Here is an 18370-nt window from a genome sequence, read left to right on the forward strand (position 1 = left end):
TTGGTAATATTTTAAGATGCTAAAAGGGAAAGCAAGTGATAAAACTATTACCAAGAGATTCCAGGGCAATAATTTTTCCAAAAACTGTTTAAAACATAATATCTCTTTTAGTATCCCTAATATATAATGTTTAGATCCTTGCAATTTATTTTATAATCATAACAATAACCTTTCACATAATTATTAGCAGCAAGTTCCAGAATTAGAACAATACTGATTTTCATTATGAAAAATTAAATACATCCAAGCAGGTAAAATCTCTCAGCAATTCCATATATATTCTAAATCTTGTTATAGGACTAAATCCTCCTCATTCACAAACTGAGTGTTAAAAATTAATGAGAACAGCTTCCTAACATGTACTGTTTGGGTCTTAATATTTATAGTACCCACGAAACTTACAACATCTGTTCTGCAAAGAAGTAGCTATTAAAATACACTTAGGTGCTGAGAACTGTCTCTGAAGTAAGAGAGTCAAAACCTTGATCAGTTGCCTCACAGGAGTTTGCTAAGCTGCGATGATTCCAAGAAAGTGGTGAGGAGGCATTTTTAGCTCTTTCGGTTGTTGAGGAATAGTAATTTTTCATTATCAAATCATCAGCTTAAAAATGAGAAAAAAACCAGCTGTTTTACTGGATGAATGTAAAGTGGAGTATTGAGAAACAGTTGCACTTGTGATTTTCTTGCATAGAGTTGTTCAATATTTTGGGGGGATTTAAAATTTTAAAAGGCAGAAAGTTGTTAATAGACAACCTTCATTATATTTCTCACACTCATTCTATACCAGTCTTAAGAATTTCCATAGAGGAGTGTTTATGGCCTATCAGTTTTTCAGTTTGTGTATTTCTTTGGTAGAAATTTTATTTGTGACGTTTTGGATGGCATTCCTCACGTAACTTCTTCCATCCTTAATAATGAATGTACCTACATTATAATATCAAGCAGCTAATTGAATCTGGCAGACAAGGTTCTTTGTGTAGATGCGATATCTTTTATTAGACCGACTAAATAGTTGGAAAAATTGTTCTTTGCAAGCTTCGGGCAAAAACACCCTTCTTCAGGCACAGGGAGAGTCTGCTGGTGAATTATGTCTTCTCCTGAGTAGGACAGAAACTGATATGTAAAATGCAGGTCTGTGAAAATGCAGGTGCGTGGCAGTGAGGATCAGAGGGATGGGAGACAATAGGTATGAGACAGGTGCGGGGAGAGGGAAAGTTGAACGGGTGATAGAAGAATGTAGCTGGTAAAATGCAGACAGGTTACCTGGGGTGATCAGATGGCAGGCAGGTTATAATGTGCCATAAAACGAATGTCTATATTTAGTCCATGATTTTTTGTACCCATTAGATTGATGAAGTGAAGTTTGTAGGCTTGTCTGTAACAGGTATTTTGTAAATTCCCTTTGAGGATTAGAACTGAGAGATTGGAGGAAGAGTAGTTGCCTTGTGAGAAGAGTGCACCCACAGGTGCAATTGGGTATCTTTGTCTTCAATATTTTTTTCGGTGTGCATTCATTCTGGTACGCAGTTGTTGTTTGGTTTATCCTACCTATTTTCCAACAGAGCATTTAGTGCGCTGAATGAGCTACATTAAATTTCTGGAGGTGCAGGTGTAAAATCCAGGAATGGTGATGGTTCTGTTGTGGGGTCTAGTTATTGTGGGAGTAGTGGAGAGAAGTTGTCAGGTTTTACACTTTTTGTTCCGGCATGGTCATTCAGTGTACTTTGAGCCATACGAAGTTTGCTTCTGGTGATGAGGTTGGCGAGGTTTGGTGCTTGTTTAAAGGCTAGGATGGGTGGTTCTGGAAAAATCTCTTTGAGTTGGCTCTTCTTCTAGTATGGGTTGCAGTTTTTTGAGGATTTTCTGTACAGGTTCCAGGGAAGGCTGGTATCTCATAACTAATGGTGTATGATTTGTGGTGATTTTTTTTTTTGTTTGTATTGCAGCAATTCCTCACATGGTATCCAGGTAGCTCTTTCAAAAGTGCAATCTCTCTCTCTGGAGAAGTGTCCTTGTTGGGACCAATAATCCTAATTAAACCTGGTCATTTTAACTTTATTCAGGGGTGACTGGACTTGTCTTCTGAAGAAGAGCTAGGGGATTTTAGAGTAGTTTTAGAATAATTATTTGATTCAATATTTTTTAATTGTTAAGCCAGCCCCATCTCTTACAAGTACTCTGTTTTGTTCTAGGTGCTACACCCTTATCTTGATGCTCACTGTGTACTGTTAGTTCAAGTGTATGGCTTGAATGCTGTTTATGTTCCAGACCCAAGTGGACAAAGGCCAGGAGAAGTAATAGCTCGTCCTGGCCAGGTCCTGGACCTTAACGCACAATCACAGTTAGGATGGACTGTCATTCCACTCTTTGACAGGTAAATATCACTGCAGTGATGGTGGTGATGATGATGATTATGTAGCAGTAGTTTGTAGTTCTCTCTAAATCTGCAGATATCTTCAGAAAACAAAGGTGACAAGAATTACAGGATCATGTCATGTTCTCAAGCATGAAAAGAAAAGCCAAATGCTGTATAGATGAAGTGACAAGGAGTGACTCAGACTCAGGGCTGAGTTATAGACTAAGGGCTCTGGGGATATGGGTTCAGTTCCCAGCTTGTCACGGTCTTCCTGAGTGCTGTGGTCATGTCATTTTATGCTTCAATTCTTCATCTGCAAAATAGTCATATTATTTTACCATGCTGTTCTGAGTCAGCATTATCCTCTGTGAATGCAAACCAGCTTTCACTCTCTCTAGGTGTTTTTTTGTTGTTGTTTCTTTATATAACCAAAGAAAAAAATCAGTGTTCTCTAGTTTGCTAAAAATTTCCATGAAAAAATAATAAAGCTGGTCCTTTACATTGCTGTAATGGCACTATTAAATTCTGGATCTTTGATAGCCTCTCATGTATCCTAGGTTTTAAGTTACGCTCTTCAGATTTTCCATGCAAACAGTTGTAGTATTTGTCACTACTTCCTTTTACTCTCATGGAAAGACTACTGAATATCTAATTCATGGATTTTGTTAAAAATTTAAATCAAAGAATCTTGAAGTTGTTTGATGAGAAAGCAATATGACTAATTATATGTGGTTTATGGAACTGAGATTACACTGATTAACTCTAAAGTTTGTCTAGTAAACCAGCCCTTTTCTAAATTAAGGTGGGAATATAATAGCTAGTTGCAGGGAAACGTAATCTTGAAATTTAACTTGAATAATATTGCAGAATGGGAGATCTATAGAGTGCAGGATGTCCACATCCACTTTGTAACACTCAAAACCAATGCTGAATAATGAGATTAAAAAAAAATTAATACATGTTCTGTAATTTTGCAATGGATTAAACTTTTATAGATCCAGAGGGCTACTTTCTAGAAGTCTTCCTTCAAGTAATTCCTCTTCATCACTCTATGGAAAAATATTACTTGATGCATTCAGCGTGCATAACCAACAAATCTGTTGATACCCAAATATTCAGACAACTTTGTTATGGGATTGAAAATATGTATTAGTTTTAAATAACTAGTAATTTTTTTTTTTTTTAAATAACCAAACCTAGTTTCTCGTGGACAGACAATAGATGCCTGTGGAGATATCAAATACCAATACTTAGCAATAAACAAGTTTTTATGAAACAAAAGAAGGCATGTATTGTTCTGTGTGCCACCCTTTGTAGCTATATATCTATTTATCTAGATAATCTCCAGTATCTATTCCTAAAGGCCTTCACAGTTAAGGTACTGCTACTTAGATACAACAAGAAAATTCAAAAGAGGATAGAAAAGACAATTTCAAGTGCCAGTGCTTGCCTGAAGCACCCAAGGTTATCGGATACTATATAATACTTCTTCTGAATACTTACCCATTTCTGTCAGCGGCTCAAATTTAGTTCTTTTCTACTGAGGGCATAATATTTAACATTTTTGTATAAAAATGTATAACCTGCATTACATTTTTGTGTGTTGATGCATCATGGTGTTTTTGCAAATGAAAGACTGGGGTCAACAACATTTTAGTCCCTCTCCTGGTCCTCTTCAGATTACAACTGTGTCCTGTAAGTAGCCTTGCACTGTGTGTAAATGTTAAAGTTATTAATTTTACAATTGAAATAGGGATATTGTCACTTGCAGGAGGAGGTGTGTGCATACAGATATGTGCTCCTTTTTCTTATTCCCTGCCAAATACTGCTTCTACTTTAGCGGGAAAACAACCCATGATATTTACAGTAAAGGACAGGAACCAACACCCCTTCTTCCCCCGTCCCCTCAGTATTTTACCTTCCATATCCTTGAGTATCTTATCTCTGTCTGTTTATAGTATCTTTTCTCATCTTCCATTCTCCAGTGTACCTCAATATCTTTTGTTTTTTTATTGTGCTTGTTGTTGAAATATTTTTTCTCCTGTTGAACTCAGTTTGTAATGCTTCACTTTACTCTTTTGATCTAGATGTGAATTTACACAACGAATCGCGCTCTCACCTTCTAGCTCCGTTTCCTTTGTCATCTGCTCCAGTTCTTGCCAGTCCTTCTCTGTCCTCTCTCCCTTTGTCTCATGATGTTCCTCCATTTCTTTCATCATCTTCTTTCTCTTTGCTTATCTGTGTCTCTCTCTCTCTTTCTCCATGTACCTTCCTTCATCCTCTAATGCATTACATTTCAACTTGGAGTGAGACGCTGAATGGAGGCATCCACTTGACAGTGCATAACACTGAACCATTTGTTTGTTCAATGTTTATAGTGTTTATTTCCATTTTTCTTGGAGAAAAATGCATGTGAAATGCACTTCTAAGGCGAGAACCAGTTCAAAGTTATAGACTGGATACTTTTAATAAGCCTATGGCAAGAGGAAGGTAGACAGGAGTGAAATAATTGTTTAGCAAATACAAAACATAGCCCCAAAACTCAGCATTTAGAGTCAGCTCACTATCCTTCCAGCTGGAAACAAGATGTTATAATGGGTAGTCACAAGCTGTTAAATGCTGAAGGGCTGTAAGAGACAGAGAGGAAAGGAAAAACTCAAGTTTTCCTATGAATTGGGTATTTTTTGTAGGAAGATGTTAAAATAAAGCAAAAATATGAAAGGGTAAGTAATATGAAAATGCAATATAAGGCGATGTGATATAATTGCAATATTATTTATTTCCAGTCTCTCATATATGCATACTTTTTTAAAGTTTTGCATTTTTTGGATCTTTCCAAACATTATGAAAATTGTACAGAGAGTAGTAAATTCATTTGCATAACATTGACTGCAAAGAGCAATTAGTCCTTCATTAATATGCAAATTTGGTCCAGTGCAAATTCATCTATATATGAGACTTAAATATGCAAGTCAGTCTTGCTGTGCTAGAAACCCAGATGCTTTTATTTACTCTGAAATTGAGGGATTTGGTTAATGATGTTGTTGACAGGAAAACTTGAATAAATTTGATGATCACCGTCTTTCATATTAGCCAAGACCCACGGAAAAAAATTACCAAGTAAAATACCAATTTTATTTGGTAATTTCCTATTACCAATCTAGTAATAAAATGTCAGATACAAAGTAATAGACTTAGATTACCTAATGCAGTTATCCTGAGACTTAAAATGTTCCCCAAAGATAAGGCCATTTTTCTTAAACTTTGTTTTTCCAGAGGGTAAAGACATCTACATAAACTGTATGAATAACATGCTGCCTAGAGATTTAATATTAGAAAGTTAGATCAGTTGCTTGTTTCATTTGCAGAGAGTATATAAGCTTGAGAATTAAAATGCTGGAGTGTTGGAAATGGCTGTCATCATTGTCTTCCATTCATTATGGAGAAAGATTTTTACATGACTAAATCCTGAGGTCTTTGCTCTTAGCGTCCATGGCCAGATCAGAAGTCCACTAAGCCCTCAGCCATCAAGCAGGAATCACTTCAATGAATTTACAAGCATCATTTTATATATATTTAAAGTTTATATATAGAAACTTTCACCAGTGCGTCTTTCTTACTGCCACCCCATAACACAGGCTGGTGTTGAGAAGTAGATTTCTGCCTTACCCAAAGATCTATTATGTAACACTTATTTTCCCTAACAGCAGCACTTCCACTGTCCTTTTGAAGTATCAGGGATCTTCCTGTCCTGTCCTGTCTTGTCCTGTCCTTTTCGTCTGTTAGTGTCATGGTAACCATCATTATACAGCTGAAGTGTAGATAAGCTTCTTTTTTGGAGTCTGTCAGTATAGCTCCCTCATCACATGAAAAGGTGCTGTTGAGTGATGCAAAGTATTTTCTCTCCAATCTCACTCTTTGCACAACTTTCAAGATGAAATTTAGCCGTGGCATAAGCAGTCTTGGTCTTTGACTTCAGCTGTCATTACTTGTGTCAGGGTTGAACTTGCTTCTCATTCTTGCCTGCCTGGGAAGTTGATATTTTTAAAGTAACTGAGAGATGCAGCTTAAATAGAGTGGACTATGCTGCAATTTGTAAAGCGGTAATTGTAACCACCCGAGGACAAGTTAATAGTTTATGCTGCTCACAGAACTGCAGTTTGATTCCTGTGACTTCTTGGCACAGCTGTTTGAGAGAGAAATCCTTACAGCAATGAATGGTTAGTTTCTAAATCCTTGACGTGCTGTACTGGGCAAGAAGTCTTTAGAGTAGTGTTAAGAAAAGAAAAATGTAATGGGATATACAGTAAAATTGGCTCCCTATTATATGGTATTTATGTTGCAGGTGGGTCCAGGAGAAGCAAAGCACAGAGCAGTGGTTCTCAATTTTTAGATTCAATGCACCCCTTGGCAAATGCCAGCTCTTAGTTTTCATGCATGTTTTTGTTGGGGGGGCGGGTGGGGTTGACTACTGAAAAATAGAACAATTTTTCTGTTGCAGACAACTCGGTATGTTCGCAACAGGTCAAAATATTTTTGACACTCTGGATTCCTAGGTGAAATCTCTGGGTGTATGTTGTGAATTGCTCTGTAGTACTCTTCAAGGGATTTTTGGCGCCCTGGTTGAGAATCGCTGGCCTAGAGAGGCAGACCAACGGGGATGTTCGGGGATGTTCCACGAGGATAGGATAAGGACTGTTTCCCTCTTATGGAAGAATCCACCCTTTCATCTCAATTTAAATATCACTTTGGAAGCCAAAGGCCATAATGTGCTGGATATGTTTGCAATCATTTGTAATTTAGGAGGTAATGAACTGATAAAATGAAATTTAAAAGTACACTACACTGTGTACTGTTTTGTTCATTAAGAATATATTTCTTTGCCAGTCCATCTGCCCATTAAAATGTTAAGTCCTCAAAATTGAACGGCCATCAGTAAACAAGAAAAGGTTAAGCTGGTAGAAGAAAGAAGGGATTCGTTTACTAGTAATTATCTAGGGTTACTCAAAAGCATATCTTTCCTGACTCTGCTGTCCAAAGGTAAGAAAGATTAGTTATAATGAACTATATTACTTAACAGTTACGTAGGACATTTCATGGTCATAAAATTTCCCAAACTTTTCTAAGCTTTTCTCATAATGCCCAGGGGGTGTAAGTGTTATTTAGAAAGAAAGAGGTGAAATGACTTGTCCCAGGCCAGAGAGAATGATAGTGTTGGAGCTAGGATTAAAACACTGGACTTCCTGATTCCAGATCTCAAAACTCAAGTGTCTTTTTCACCTCATCGCTCACTCAGTCAGTGAGAGCTCAGAAGTGATGTACAGTCTCTGGCATCTCACTGTTCAAAAGTATTCACCAGTTATAAGAATAGAAAATGTTGTACTTGGACTAATTCTGAACTCACCATTCCTTTGCCCACAACAGTTGTGACTGTCTCCATTTCTGATTTAATCCATTTAACTGAAGAACCCCAATTATCTGTATGTCTCAAAATATTGAACCAATAGACTTCTCAGCATAATAGTTGAGGTTGCCTCCTGCTAACTTTATAATCTTTATATCCTAGATTAATTAAACATTTCAGCCTTGGAGAGTTTATTAGTCCAAGATATATTTATTACCTCATAAACACAAAACCCCTCCAGTTATCATCTAATTAAATTGCAGCTCTATTTATGCCATTGTATTAACAGTAAAATTATGCAAGGGAAACAGATTGCATATTTTGGTCATTCTTTCCCTTGTTTCTTTTTCAGAGGCTACGTGTGGTGTGGGGTGCACAGTGCTCCATTGTTTCAGGGTTCTCCAAGCATAGTAAGTATTCAAGAGGAAGAGGAGACTTTTTTTTTCTCTTAGAAATATTTCTAGCTAAAGGAAGACATGGGATCTCATCATGTACAAATTTATTCGTGCTTAAGTAGTAGCCTGTGATGTGTTAGTAAAATTGTGTGGCTCTCCTTTAGATTTGTATTCACAAATATTCTACCCAGTCGGTGTTTTCTGTTTGAAATACAGAATTCAGTATTGATTCTCTACCCTCTTGCAACTTTTGCAGTCATTTACTGCACTGTTCAGGGTATATGTAAGCCAAGATAAGAGGCAGCAGAGAATGAGGACCAAAATGCACATATATTCTTACGCACCACTTTGAAATACACCAGGAGAGTGACAGCATGTAATCCAGCTGCTGGCATTTGCAGGACCCATATGTCAGTAGAATGCCCTGCTCTGTGGTTGGCTTCCTCTCTCTCCTTTTATGTGACCTCTTGGCTGTCTCTGCTGCATATAATTATAGCAGCTATGGAACTGCCTCTGTATCTGGCACTCAGCCAATCTCTATTTCTGTCAAGTTTTTCATTGGATCCATCTATTAGGATCTCTTAGCCAGGAGAGGTGTTTTGTACCTTTTCCCCCCTAACTTATTCTTGGTAGAAAAGTTCTTAAACTGCAGTAGTATTGAAGTGGCACCTTTGTAAGCAATAATGATGCAGGGCATTTTTATAATATTGCCAACACTAATAAATCTGCACAGCATAGAAAATAATTTCTTTAGTGCAGGAACTTATATCTTATAGTGCAGATGCCTGGCATCCAAGCAAGTATGACCCTCTTTGTAATGGTCTGCCTGTATATAATTTTAACTTGCCTCAGGTCATTAATTAAAAAAGTTAAGGTAATTCATTGAGAACTAAAGGATTCTCCCTCACCCTAACATTTTGGGGTGCCTGTACAACTCTATTCCTAAATATTAGTTGCAAATTAATGTTTTGCCTGGAATCTACACTCATTCTGAGCTCAGGCTTTCAGGTCTCCTACGTTTAGATTCACTGGGTGCCTATTCTAATTAGAACGCTCCAATTTAGCTCACCATTGCATGTATTAAGCATCCCATGTTTCCAAATGGCCATGGGGGCATTTTAACTAAAACTTGTTGAATGAGCTTTAGTCAAAGTGCCTCCATGTCCATTTTGAAATACAGGAGGCTTAATATGCATGATAATGAGGTGTTTTAATTAGAGGGGCTTTTCCAGGAACTGGTCTGATTAAAATAACCTCCCCCCTGAGCACATCTATGGCCACTGTCGAGATGTTACACTGTAGGGTTGGGGGCCTCGCCTCCCAGATGTTCTGCACTTGCCTCTTATGTCTTGATGATACTTTGAGTCTAGCTGGGAGTTGGAGATAGAGAGGCTGACAATTGCTCTGAACCCTTCCCAGGGAGTCCTTCATGGGGCTCCTCCTCCCTTTACATCCCACCCTTGCCACACCACAGAAGATGGTTAGTGTCTGGATGGCTAGCTGGAAGAAAGACAGGGGTCATGTCCCAAAAGAAATCAAGTTTTTCAGGTACTGCTAGACTGCCAGCTTAGACTAATTAGTACACAACAAGGTCAACCTACTCTCTCACTATATCAGCTTATTAACAAGTTCATCAATTTGCAATGTGAATTAACTTATCCATGATTTCTAGTGCCCACGTTCTTGATCAGTTTATATGAAGCCAAATAAAAGTCTCTTACTCAGTAACACAAGTCAAGTTACCTCCACTCATATGGACTGGTTCAAAGAAAGTGCCCTGTAAAGCTCATCAGGTAGTCACCCACATAACACTCACTGGGGTCAAATCAGTCATTTGTTACGAATTAATTCAACAGGCTCCCTTGCCATAATCAACTCAAATCAGTCTTTGTTCAATGGACAATTGGTTCCACACCTGGTTTCCACACTGGACTCACAGCCCTTCTTTCATTTAGGGTTCTCTGCTCCCTTCCCCAGTACAGAAGAGAGAAGCGATCAAAATAAAAACACAACCCCATAACACAGAAGAAAGAAGAGGCTGCATCATCCACAGACCACTGACTTGCCTTGGGTTAGGGCTTTTACTTCACTCCACAGTTGTGCTGGATACTTCCTGTGGTCTGGCCCACCATGGTCCACGTTGCCACTGTCTTCTACTCTTCAGGTCCTCACTATTCCCCTGCGTTCCTTGGTCAGATTCCTGTCGGTGGTCCTCCAGCCACCTCCAATTGGCGGGCTCCTCTTCTCCGCCTGCTGGAGGACTTGGGTCCATCAGCTGCCAGAGCCTGGAGCATCCTGTTGCCCAACTTGCTGGTGTCCCTCCTCTGCTGTCCTGCTCTGGGACTGGAAATACCTTTCTGCCATTTCCCTCCACCATTCTGGAGGGAGCAGTGGCTCTGCAAGTGCTGTGGTGTCTCTGTTGCTGTGATTGGGACTCTCTTCACAGTTGCACGGTTTTCTGTAAGTGGTGTAGTTTAGATCGGTACTAAACAGAACACACGTTCGCCCTTTGTGGTGGGGGGAGGTGGTAAATCTTAGACCAGGTTCCACACCAACTAGTCTGTGTGCTGAACTTCTGTTTTGTTACGGGTATAGACTGGTTTCTGATCACTTATACCGGTAAAAGTGCAGTGTATGTACCTGACCTGTGTGGGTAAGTAACATCCTCTAAGTCACTGCAGTACTTTGATTCTGCTGTAGTGGTGAGCGATCATATCAGCCTCCTTTGAGATGAACATTAGTGAAATAGCCAGCAGGAGGCACTAAAGGAGCAGCAGGAAAGTGATGATAACTAGTATGTAATAGTACTGCTGCTCATTGTAGCAGACTCAGTGACAGTGACTTGCTATAGTACATAGGAGCTCCAGTGGTTTGCAGACTAAATCACAGAGCTATTCCCAGTCCTGAGTGTCCAGTAGTTTCTAATCAATACTTATTTGATCTTGTAACCCTTGTATATGAGTAATCTTTAGTTTTGTGAATATTCCTAATTGAAATCAGTGGGATTATTTTTATGAATCAAGATTTTATGTAGTTGTACCATGCAACATATATTTATTGTATGAAAAATTGATTGACATGCAACAACATCTAAAAATGAATTTTTTCAACCCAGTATCAAGAAAGTTGCCTCTTGAGACTAAACAGTCTCTCAGTGGGCTCTTACTATCTCTATTATGATGGTGTCTGATGCCATTTGGCAAGATGAAACTGTACATTCTTTCCATTGTATTGAAGAACAAACATCTGAAAAGCATCATTATATTTATGAGATATTGCTCTAGCACATTTTTTATCGCACTAGATATATTACTATGTTTACAATAAAATCTTCTGATTTAAAAATTTTAGACGGAGTTATGTTTCTTGCTGCTATCTGTGCAAAAGTGTGTTCGCTATGCCCACAAATTTGCAGAGGATTTCAGTTGAGGTTTCTTGTATGTGCCTCATTACTGTGAAGTTGTGGCATTGAAGTTATATTTATCGACTGTAAAAACAATTCTGAAATATATCAAGATTTTGTTTGTGTTTCTATAGACAAAATAGATCTAGATTCATCCAAGATGGTTACTAAAGAGAGAAAAACTTGCTCATTATTAATCAATACTGTTACATAAAATAGCCAGAAAGGTGATAATATGCTTTGTGAAATCTTTCATTTAACTTTCAGAACAGAAACTTTAATTCTAAAGGTGAATTATGCAAGTTTATAGGTGGGGGGAGGCATTTTATGTTTAATATTTTTCTTGGAGAAATTTTTTGTCTCACATTTTTCAGGAATTTCTGCAGTCTGTAATCTCTCAGCCAGTGAAGGATGTTATGGCTGAAAATATAAAGAAAAAGGCATTAAAACTTTTGCCTACGTATGGCAGTGTTATTCTTGAGGTTTGGGATGGTCACTATTTTGAAGATGAGCATTACGAGCTCCCTGTAAGTTAAAATTTTTATACATCATAAAGTTATTCATACATTATACTGATTCTTTTACCTATGGAATTACTACTATACTGTCCTTCCTGCTTTCCTTCTTTATATCTCTTTTGATGTCCTAAAGGATTATCTACAGTCATTTTCCTTTTTGCTTTCATATTGTATCATCTGGTCGCAACATCACCTCTCTCTCATCATCATTTACCATTTCTACGTTTGATGAAACCAAATCAACATCTTTCTGCATCCATTCCTTTCTATCTTGTCTGTCACCTCCATACTTTTGAGACAGCTTTTTAAGATATTCTCTTGCATACTGAAGTTCATAATAGCAAGTTTTGAGAAATGTACATCTGTACCCATGCAAATTAAATTATGTTGCTTTTAAATTAGTTTTGTTTAAATCATTTTGGATTCAAAGGTATTGTTTTTGTTTAATTTACTTATCTATTACTGTTAATCATTTTCAATCCATATACATGAGGACTGGAAGAATCAGTATTACCTATCCATCCTATTAAATTGCCTTGTCTAAATGAGTAAGTTTACTGGTTTAATTGCAATTTCTTTTCAAACTCATCAAACCCCTATGAGGAGACTTATTTTTATTTAAGCATTTTTAATCTCATTTTAGCGCTAAATCCTAGTCAGACTAAATTAAACTGCAATAAATATGATTTAAAACAAAATGTGGATTTTCACACAGCCTTTTGTATTAACCAAATCAGTTTCTAAACAGACACCTATAAAATCAGTGTAAGATTCTCCTACAGAGAAGCATCTTCAGTCTTCATCATAAATTCCTGGCAATAATGTGTTCACCCAGATCTGCTTCTGGTGTCTTGCAATGGAATGTCTAAATTATAGTTACTTAGAGTACAGGAAAGTCAAGCTGCAACAGGGCCATGCAAATTTTGCATTTTAGACACACACACAATGATGTTTGCTTAATCATTCTTATAAAAAGTAATATGTTTATCCTATTTTTATATGTCATTGTGTTGTCTACAATTAGTGACCCAGCCACTTTGCACATGATCATTGGCTGAAAATGTTGCTATGTTCTATATTTGCAAGTTTTATATTTTAGATTGCTATACCAGAACATGTACATTTTCAATTTGATTATTTTGTGCATTTGATAGCATTGCATTCTGTCAATTTTACTGACTAGAAGCAGCAATGACATTTTCCATTAAAATTATGTTTATCAACATTAAAATGAGTTAAAAAAAAAAGTACTTAACTTTTCAAAGAGATGCCACTTAAAAGATTCTCTGTCAGATACTGGATTTAAATTGACCAAAAAAAAAAGTGTAGTGACAGTGTCCCTTTAATCAAGTAACTTTTGCAGGGTGGAAGTAAGGAAAAGGGAGAAGAGTCATCAGTTCATGTATAGTAACATTGATGTAATGCATACCTACTTTACCTCTTAAAACTAAGGTTCTGAACAACCTTCTAACTGTTGACAAAACAAAGAAATTTTTGGGTACTCAAGCAAGCAAGAGTGGAAAAGAAGTTTCAGAGCTTGTTTTGCAAACCATGGATAAAAAATTTAAAAAACTGGGACGAAATAGCCCTGAATATCGTCAGCAAGAGTATCTTTACAAGGAAGCAATGGGAAACACTTTTTACAGCCTTATGGTAAGCATCAAAAAGTTTCTAAAAAAATAATAGTGGATTTAACATTTTTTCAAGGTTTTGCTATAAAGTAATGTGTATCCTCAAATACAGTTGTTGTTCATCTACATTTATAACATAAGGGGCACTTCTCCAAATGCACTTCTGATATATACTTAAATAGATGATTTTGCTTCCTTACATTTTTTCCAGAACATATTCATTTCGGGAATAGTTTAAAAACAAAGAAAAGATGTTAGGTAAAATGGTCAGGATACATTACAGGCTTTGAACAAACATACCTTGGATGCAAAAAGTTACTTTTTACCACTTAATTGCATTCTTCCAAGAGGGCCTGGCTCTTAATTTTAACTTTAGATGCACACTTTTTTATTGTGCTAGGGAATTAACTTTTATTTACTAAATTGGTCCAAGCTTGCTGTTGTAATAATCTGTGCACTGTGGGCAAATATCTGTGCTTCCTTTTCAGTTATTCTCCAATTTTCTTGGGAGGGTAGGGAAAACAACAACAAAACTCATAAATTCTAGCACCTCTGGAAACCTGGCACAAATAGTGAGGTCTCCCAAGAGAACTTCAACATTTCCACAAGTCATGAGGCCATGTGAAACCTCTTTATATAAAGACAAAGACATTGTATGGCCTAGGGCTGGCCTCAGGTTTGGGCTGAGACTATTCCTCCAAAATGCACATCCTATATGGGTTTGAATAGCTTATGGTCTTATAAAAGACACAATTGCACACTCTACTTGGACTTGATTTATTTAAATTTACAGTCTTGGTTTTTTACTTTACTGGCACTGAATACTTTATCAATTGATACTGAATGTAACATGACCAATTAGGGGCCTCATAGCTAAGCAGAATTTAATTTTATGATGCAATGCCTGCTATTCCCTACCACCCACAAAGCAGGAAGGATTTAGGAAGCTAGGCATGCCACAATAAGCTAATTCCAGAAGTCGTGAAGGTGCTGAAGCATTTGTTGACAGGGACCTTTTGAATTTTTTATAATAGAGCAATAGCATCTTTAGTATCATGAATTAGTGCATTCTGACAAAGTTACAGCTTTCCACCACTAAGCTATTCAGAAAGCTCTAGGACTTACAATAGGAGAGAATGAGGAAATACTGCTGATTAAGGTAAAGGAAACCTGCTCCTTTTACGTATCTCAAACAGCATCCAGTCTTCTGCTCTCAGCATTTTTACTGCATTTAATTGACTTGAATTTCTGCTTCTCAGGACCCACAGAAAATAAAATAACCACAGGCTCTCTTTCACTCTATATTTATACAACACTTAGCACAAGAGGGTTCTGGTCCTAATTGAAGTCTATAAACACTATGTTAATACAAATAAATAATAATGTTGGGTTAGTTAGTAGATGCATCAGGAACAGACTGCATGTAAATATGTAACAAAAAAACCCCAAAACAAAACCCAGAACAACATGGGAAATCTGTAGGGCCTCACAAATGGAATTAAATATACTTTGACTCAGTTAATCCAGATGCAAAATTTCTACAAACAATGTTATATTGATAGTTCAGTTTTTTCATCTGATTAATTGTAACTGTTATAGGGGAAAGAATCTTACCTTTCTGAGTGGAGTTCCTTCTGCCTGTGATGTCAAATTAGGGAGGTGAATTCTAATGAGTCTTGTATAGTATACAATTAGGAATATTTTGGATGTTTATGTTGGTTTAGTCTGAAATAACTGTTAGTGGCTACTTTTTGTGCTGCAATGTCAAGCCACATGGTCCATGTGTATATTTTATCATAGATAATCCTTCACCTTCAAATCTGATATAAAAGACTAAACAAACGGTAAAAAAACATATATAGTTGCTTCTAAATGTAGGACAATGTTCAGTTATCAAAAGTCTGCAGTAGGGCCTCCACAGAGTAACAAGAGTTTAACATAAGTATATTTGCATTAGCGTAATCCTCCAAGAGCCCAGTGTATACATATTCCCTAATTTTCTTTGTCTACTTAATTGCTGTGGGGAGTAGGAGGGGTCAGTCTTAAAAGACGTGTAGTGAGGGCATGGAACTGAAGTGATTAAAATACCCAAAGACTCTCCTTGTTTTTGGGAAGGAACCTGTATTTTTCCCCTATGTATTTCTAAAGATAAAGGAGGGAACGGTCTAATTATTTTTTTCCATCAGATATTTTAACCTGTTTGCTTTACACACACACACTGTTTTATTTACAATCCATTCTAATTTATCCAACCAGCTTAACAAATATTATATTTATTTACAGGAAACAGCCCTCTTAAATGCAAGTTATGGTCGTCTTCCTGAGCACACTGTTCAAAGGTGAAGAATATTGGATATCAATTTTTTTAAATGTTTTTCAAGCTCTTGATAAAACCTAAGTGTATATGATATGTATTTTGCCTGAATTATATAGCTGTAATTGATTTTTTTTTAAATTATAAACAAACTCCAAATTGTCTTTTGCACAGAAATCACTTTCTTCTCCAAACAAAGGTCACAAATTATATATTCTTACACTGCAAAACATTTGCTCCATTTCCTGCTGATTCAAAAGGTATTTTTGTTATATTCCTCATAATAAGTTTGAGACTCCCATTTAATTGGGGCTATCAAGCTATCAACATCAGTTGATTAAAAAGATTCTCTGTAAACATATTGTTTTAGGAAATATGGGAAAATTATCTTACCCAGAGCAGCAGTCACAGGCTCAACTTCTGTGTGTTGTGAACTCCTGAAATAGTTTTAGGATTGTTGATTGATCCTACATTAAAACTCAATCCATTGGTGTCATATACAGATTCTCCATCTCCTTGTTCCTTTGCCACACTGGAAAGACCTTAGTGCAGGGGTGGGCAATTATTTTGGGCAGAGGGCCACTTACTGAGTTTTGGCAAGCCATTGAGAGCCACATGATAGGTAGCCCAGGGCAGATAAATATTAATTTTCTATTTTTTTTAGGGGCCCCGCGAGCTGGATAGAACAGCCTGGCGGGCCGCACCTGACCCCCGCCGCATTTTGCCCACCCCTGCCTTAGTGGCTTAGCATTATTCAGTGATTCCTGCATACAGGGCCAAATTCTCAGCTCTATTTAACTGACTATTTAAGTCAAGGTATGACTTCAGCTAGTCTGTTTATATTCTTGTCCGTGAGGATTGTCATGTGTGTCATTGTTTTCTCCATGTTGCTGGCACACACAAGCAAGAAAGATGGGATGAAACAAGAGCAATTGGGAAGTTATTGTTTGACCCAAGCTTCAGTATTCCATTGCCTTGCAACAGAAATCCCAGGTTGTGAAGCATGACAAATTCCAACAAACAGCTTAGCTGTGGAGCAGTGCACCTTGGGATGTCTGAGCAGAACACTGAGCATCCTAAACATCACTGTGCCATGTGGCTGCAAGGGCACAGACAACATGTATTGATCACAGAACAAAAATTAGATGTAGGTGCACTACTCATGGAAGAGTTGCTGTGGAAACTTCATTTGAAATCAAGAGAGCTGCAGCAAGTTGAAAGTACAGATAATGTTGTTAGAAGTAAGGAAACCTCCATGGCTGCAGGCCTGCTATAGGCTATATACCACAAATGCCCCATAGCTCAAAGTGCATTGAAAGGCTTGAGCTCATTGATCTGCAGCTCTTTCTATACGTAAAGCAAAGAGTGAAGAGTCCATACAATATGCATAGAATATCTGGCGCATTTTCTGAATTCCTGTGTTTGCATAAGAAGTCAAAATCAAATGAATGTAAGGTACAAAACATGACACAGGGACAAATTCCATCCATTTCACTTGCCACATTTGTACTGTTGTCAAAGGCAACACCTTATGAGAGAAAGAGAGAGAGAGGCCAAAAGGAATCTTTTAGGTGACCTTGTCATATAGTTTCTCTAACAATATATTTATAAGAGGACTGTAACAAGGAACAATTTCTTCACTACAGTGTCTGGTTCTACAAGTGACTGTACTTCTCATCATAGTACTGCATGCTGTATCAGTAGTCTGTCTATCTTAATACTTCAGATGGTTTCCATCCCTTCAATCCAGCTCTGTAGAGACAAACTGAAGCATTTCTATATCAAATATATTTTTTCTTAAATAGATACCATTTAAAAATGTTAAATCTTACCTGTATTACAAATAATTCCCTGGACTATTTATGTCATAATGCAGTGCCACCAGCACAGAGGCAGATATTGGTTATAAGAGGTTAATGTTTTATAAGTAAGAGCCTTGGTGTAATATGATCTGGAGTTTGACTGAACTATTTTAGTGCTGTTAAACACAACTAAATTAAATAATTTAAAATTTCTATTTATTTTTTACTCTCTATTCTGTCAGTCTGCCTTTTGAATTTCACACTTGGGAGAATTAAAGTAGCTTCACACACAAAGAAAAGGAGAATATCTGTATGCTTGGTAAAAAGGAAAGGCTGATGTTCTAGTTGTACAAGAAAAAAATACTCACTTTAGTTTCTTTCATCCATATAGTATCTTGGAAGTCCCTCCTCTCCCTTGGCTCTTCACTGGAGCAATGTGGACTGGCAAAATTTGGCTATGGCATTTCAGATGCCTGGGGTGCCCTTTGCTGAAAAGGAAACAGCTGGGTATTTTCTGACATAATGTGCCTAATCCACCTCTGCTGCC

The 18370-nt window shown here is 37.2% G+C and overlaps 1 protein-coding gene across 8 annotated transcripts in view; it reads left to right on the top strand.

The window, feature by feature from the left end:
- LOC102572857 (uncharacterized) overlaps positions 1 to 18036 on the top strand; it is a 55964-nt gene extending 37928 nt beyond the window's left edge. For 5 of the 8 annotated variants that reach the window (XM_019493323.2, XM_019493322.2, XM_019493324.2 and 2 more), the window contains 3 exons: positions 2193 to 2374; positions 8113 to 8170; positions 10111 to 11505. In XM_019493323.2, coding sequence (XP_019348868.1) covers positions 2193 to 2374; positions 8113 to 8170; positions 10111 to 10644 — 774 coding nt within the window. In that variant the 3' untranslated portion in view covers positions 10645 to 11505. Of the gene's footprint in view, positions 1 to 2192; positions 2375 to 8112; positions 8171 to 10110; positions 11506 to 11932; positions 12086 to 13528; positions 13730 to 15990 lie in introns of those variants that run through there. The other 3 variants (XM_019493325.2, XM_059717091.1, XM_019493330.2) reach the window with 3 other exon arrangements.
- Positions 18037 to 18370: the final 334 nt, after the last annotated feature.

This window comes from Alligator mississippiensis, chromosome 14 (assembly GCF_030867095.1).
Source record: "Alligator mississippiensis isolate rAllMis1 chromosome 14, rAllMis1, whole genome shotgun sequence".
NCBI lineage: Eukaryota > Metazoa > Chordata > Crocodylia > Alligatoridae > Alligator > Alligator mississippiensis.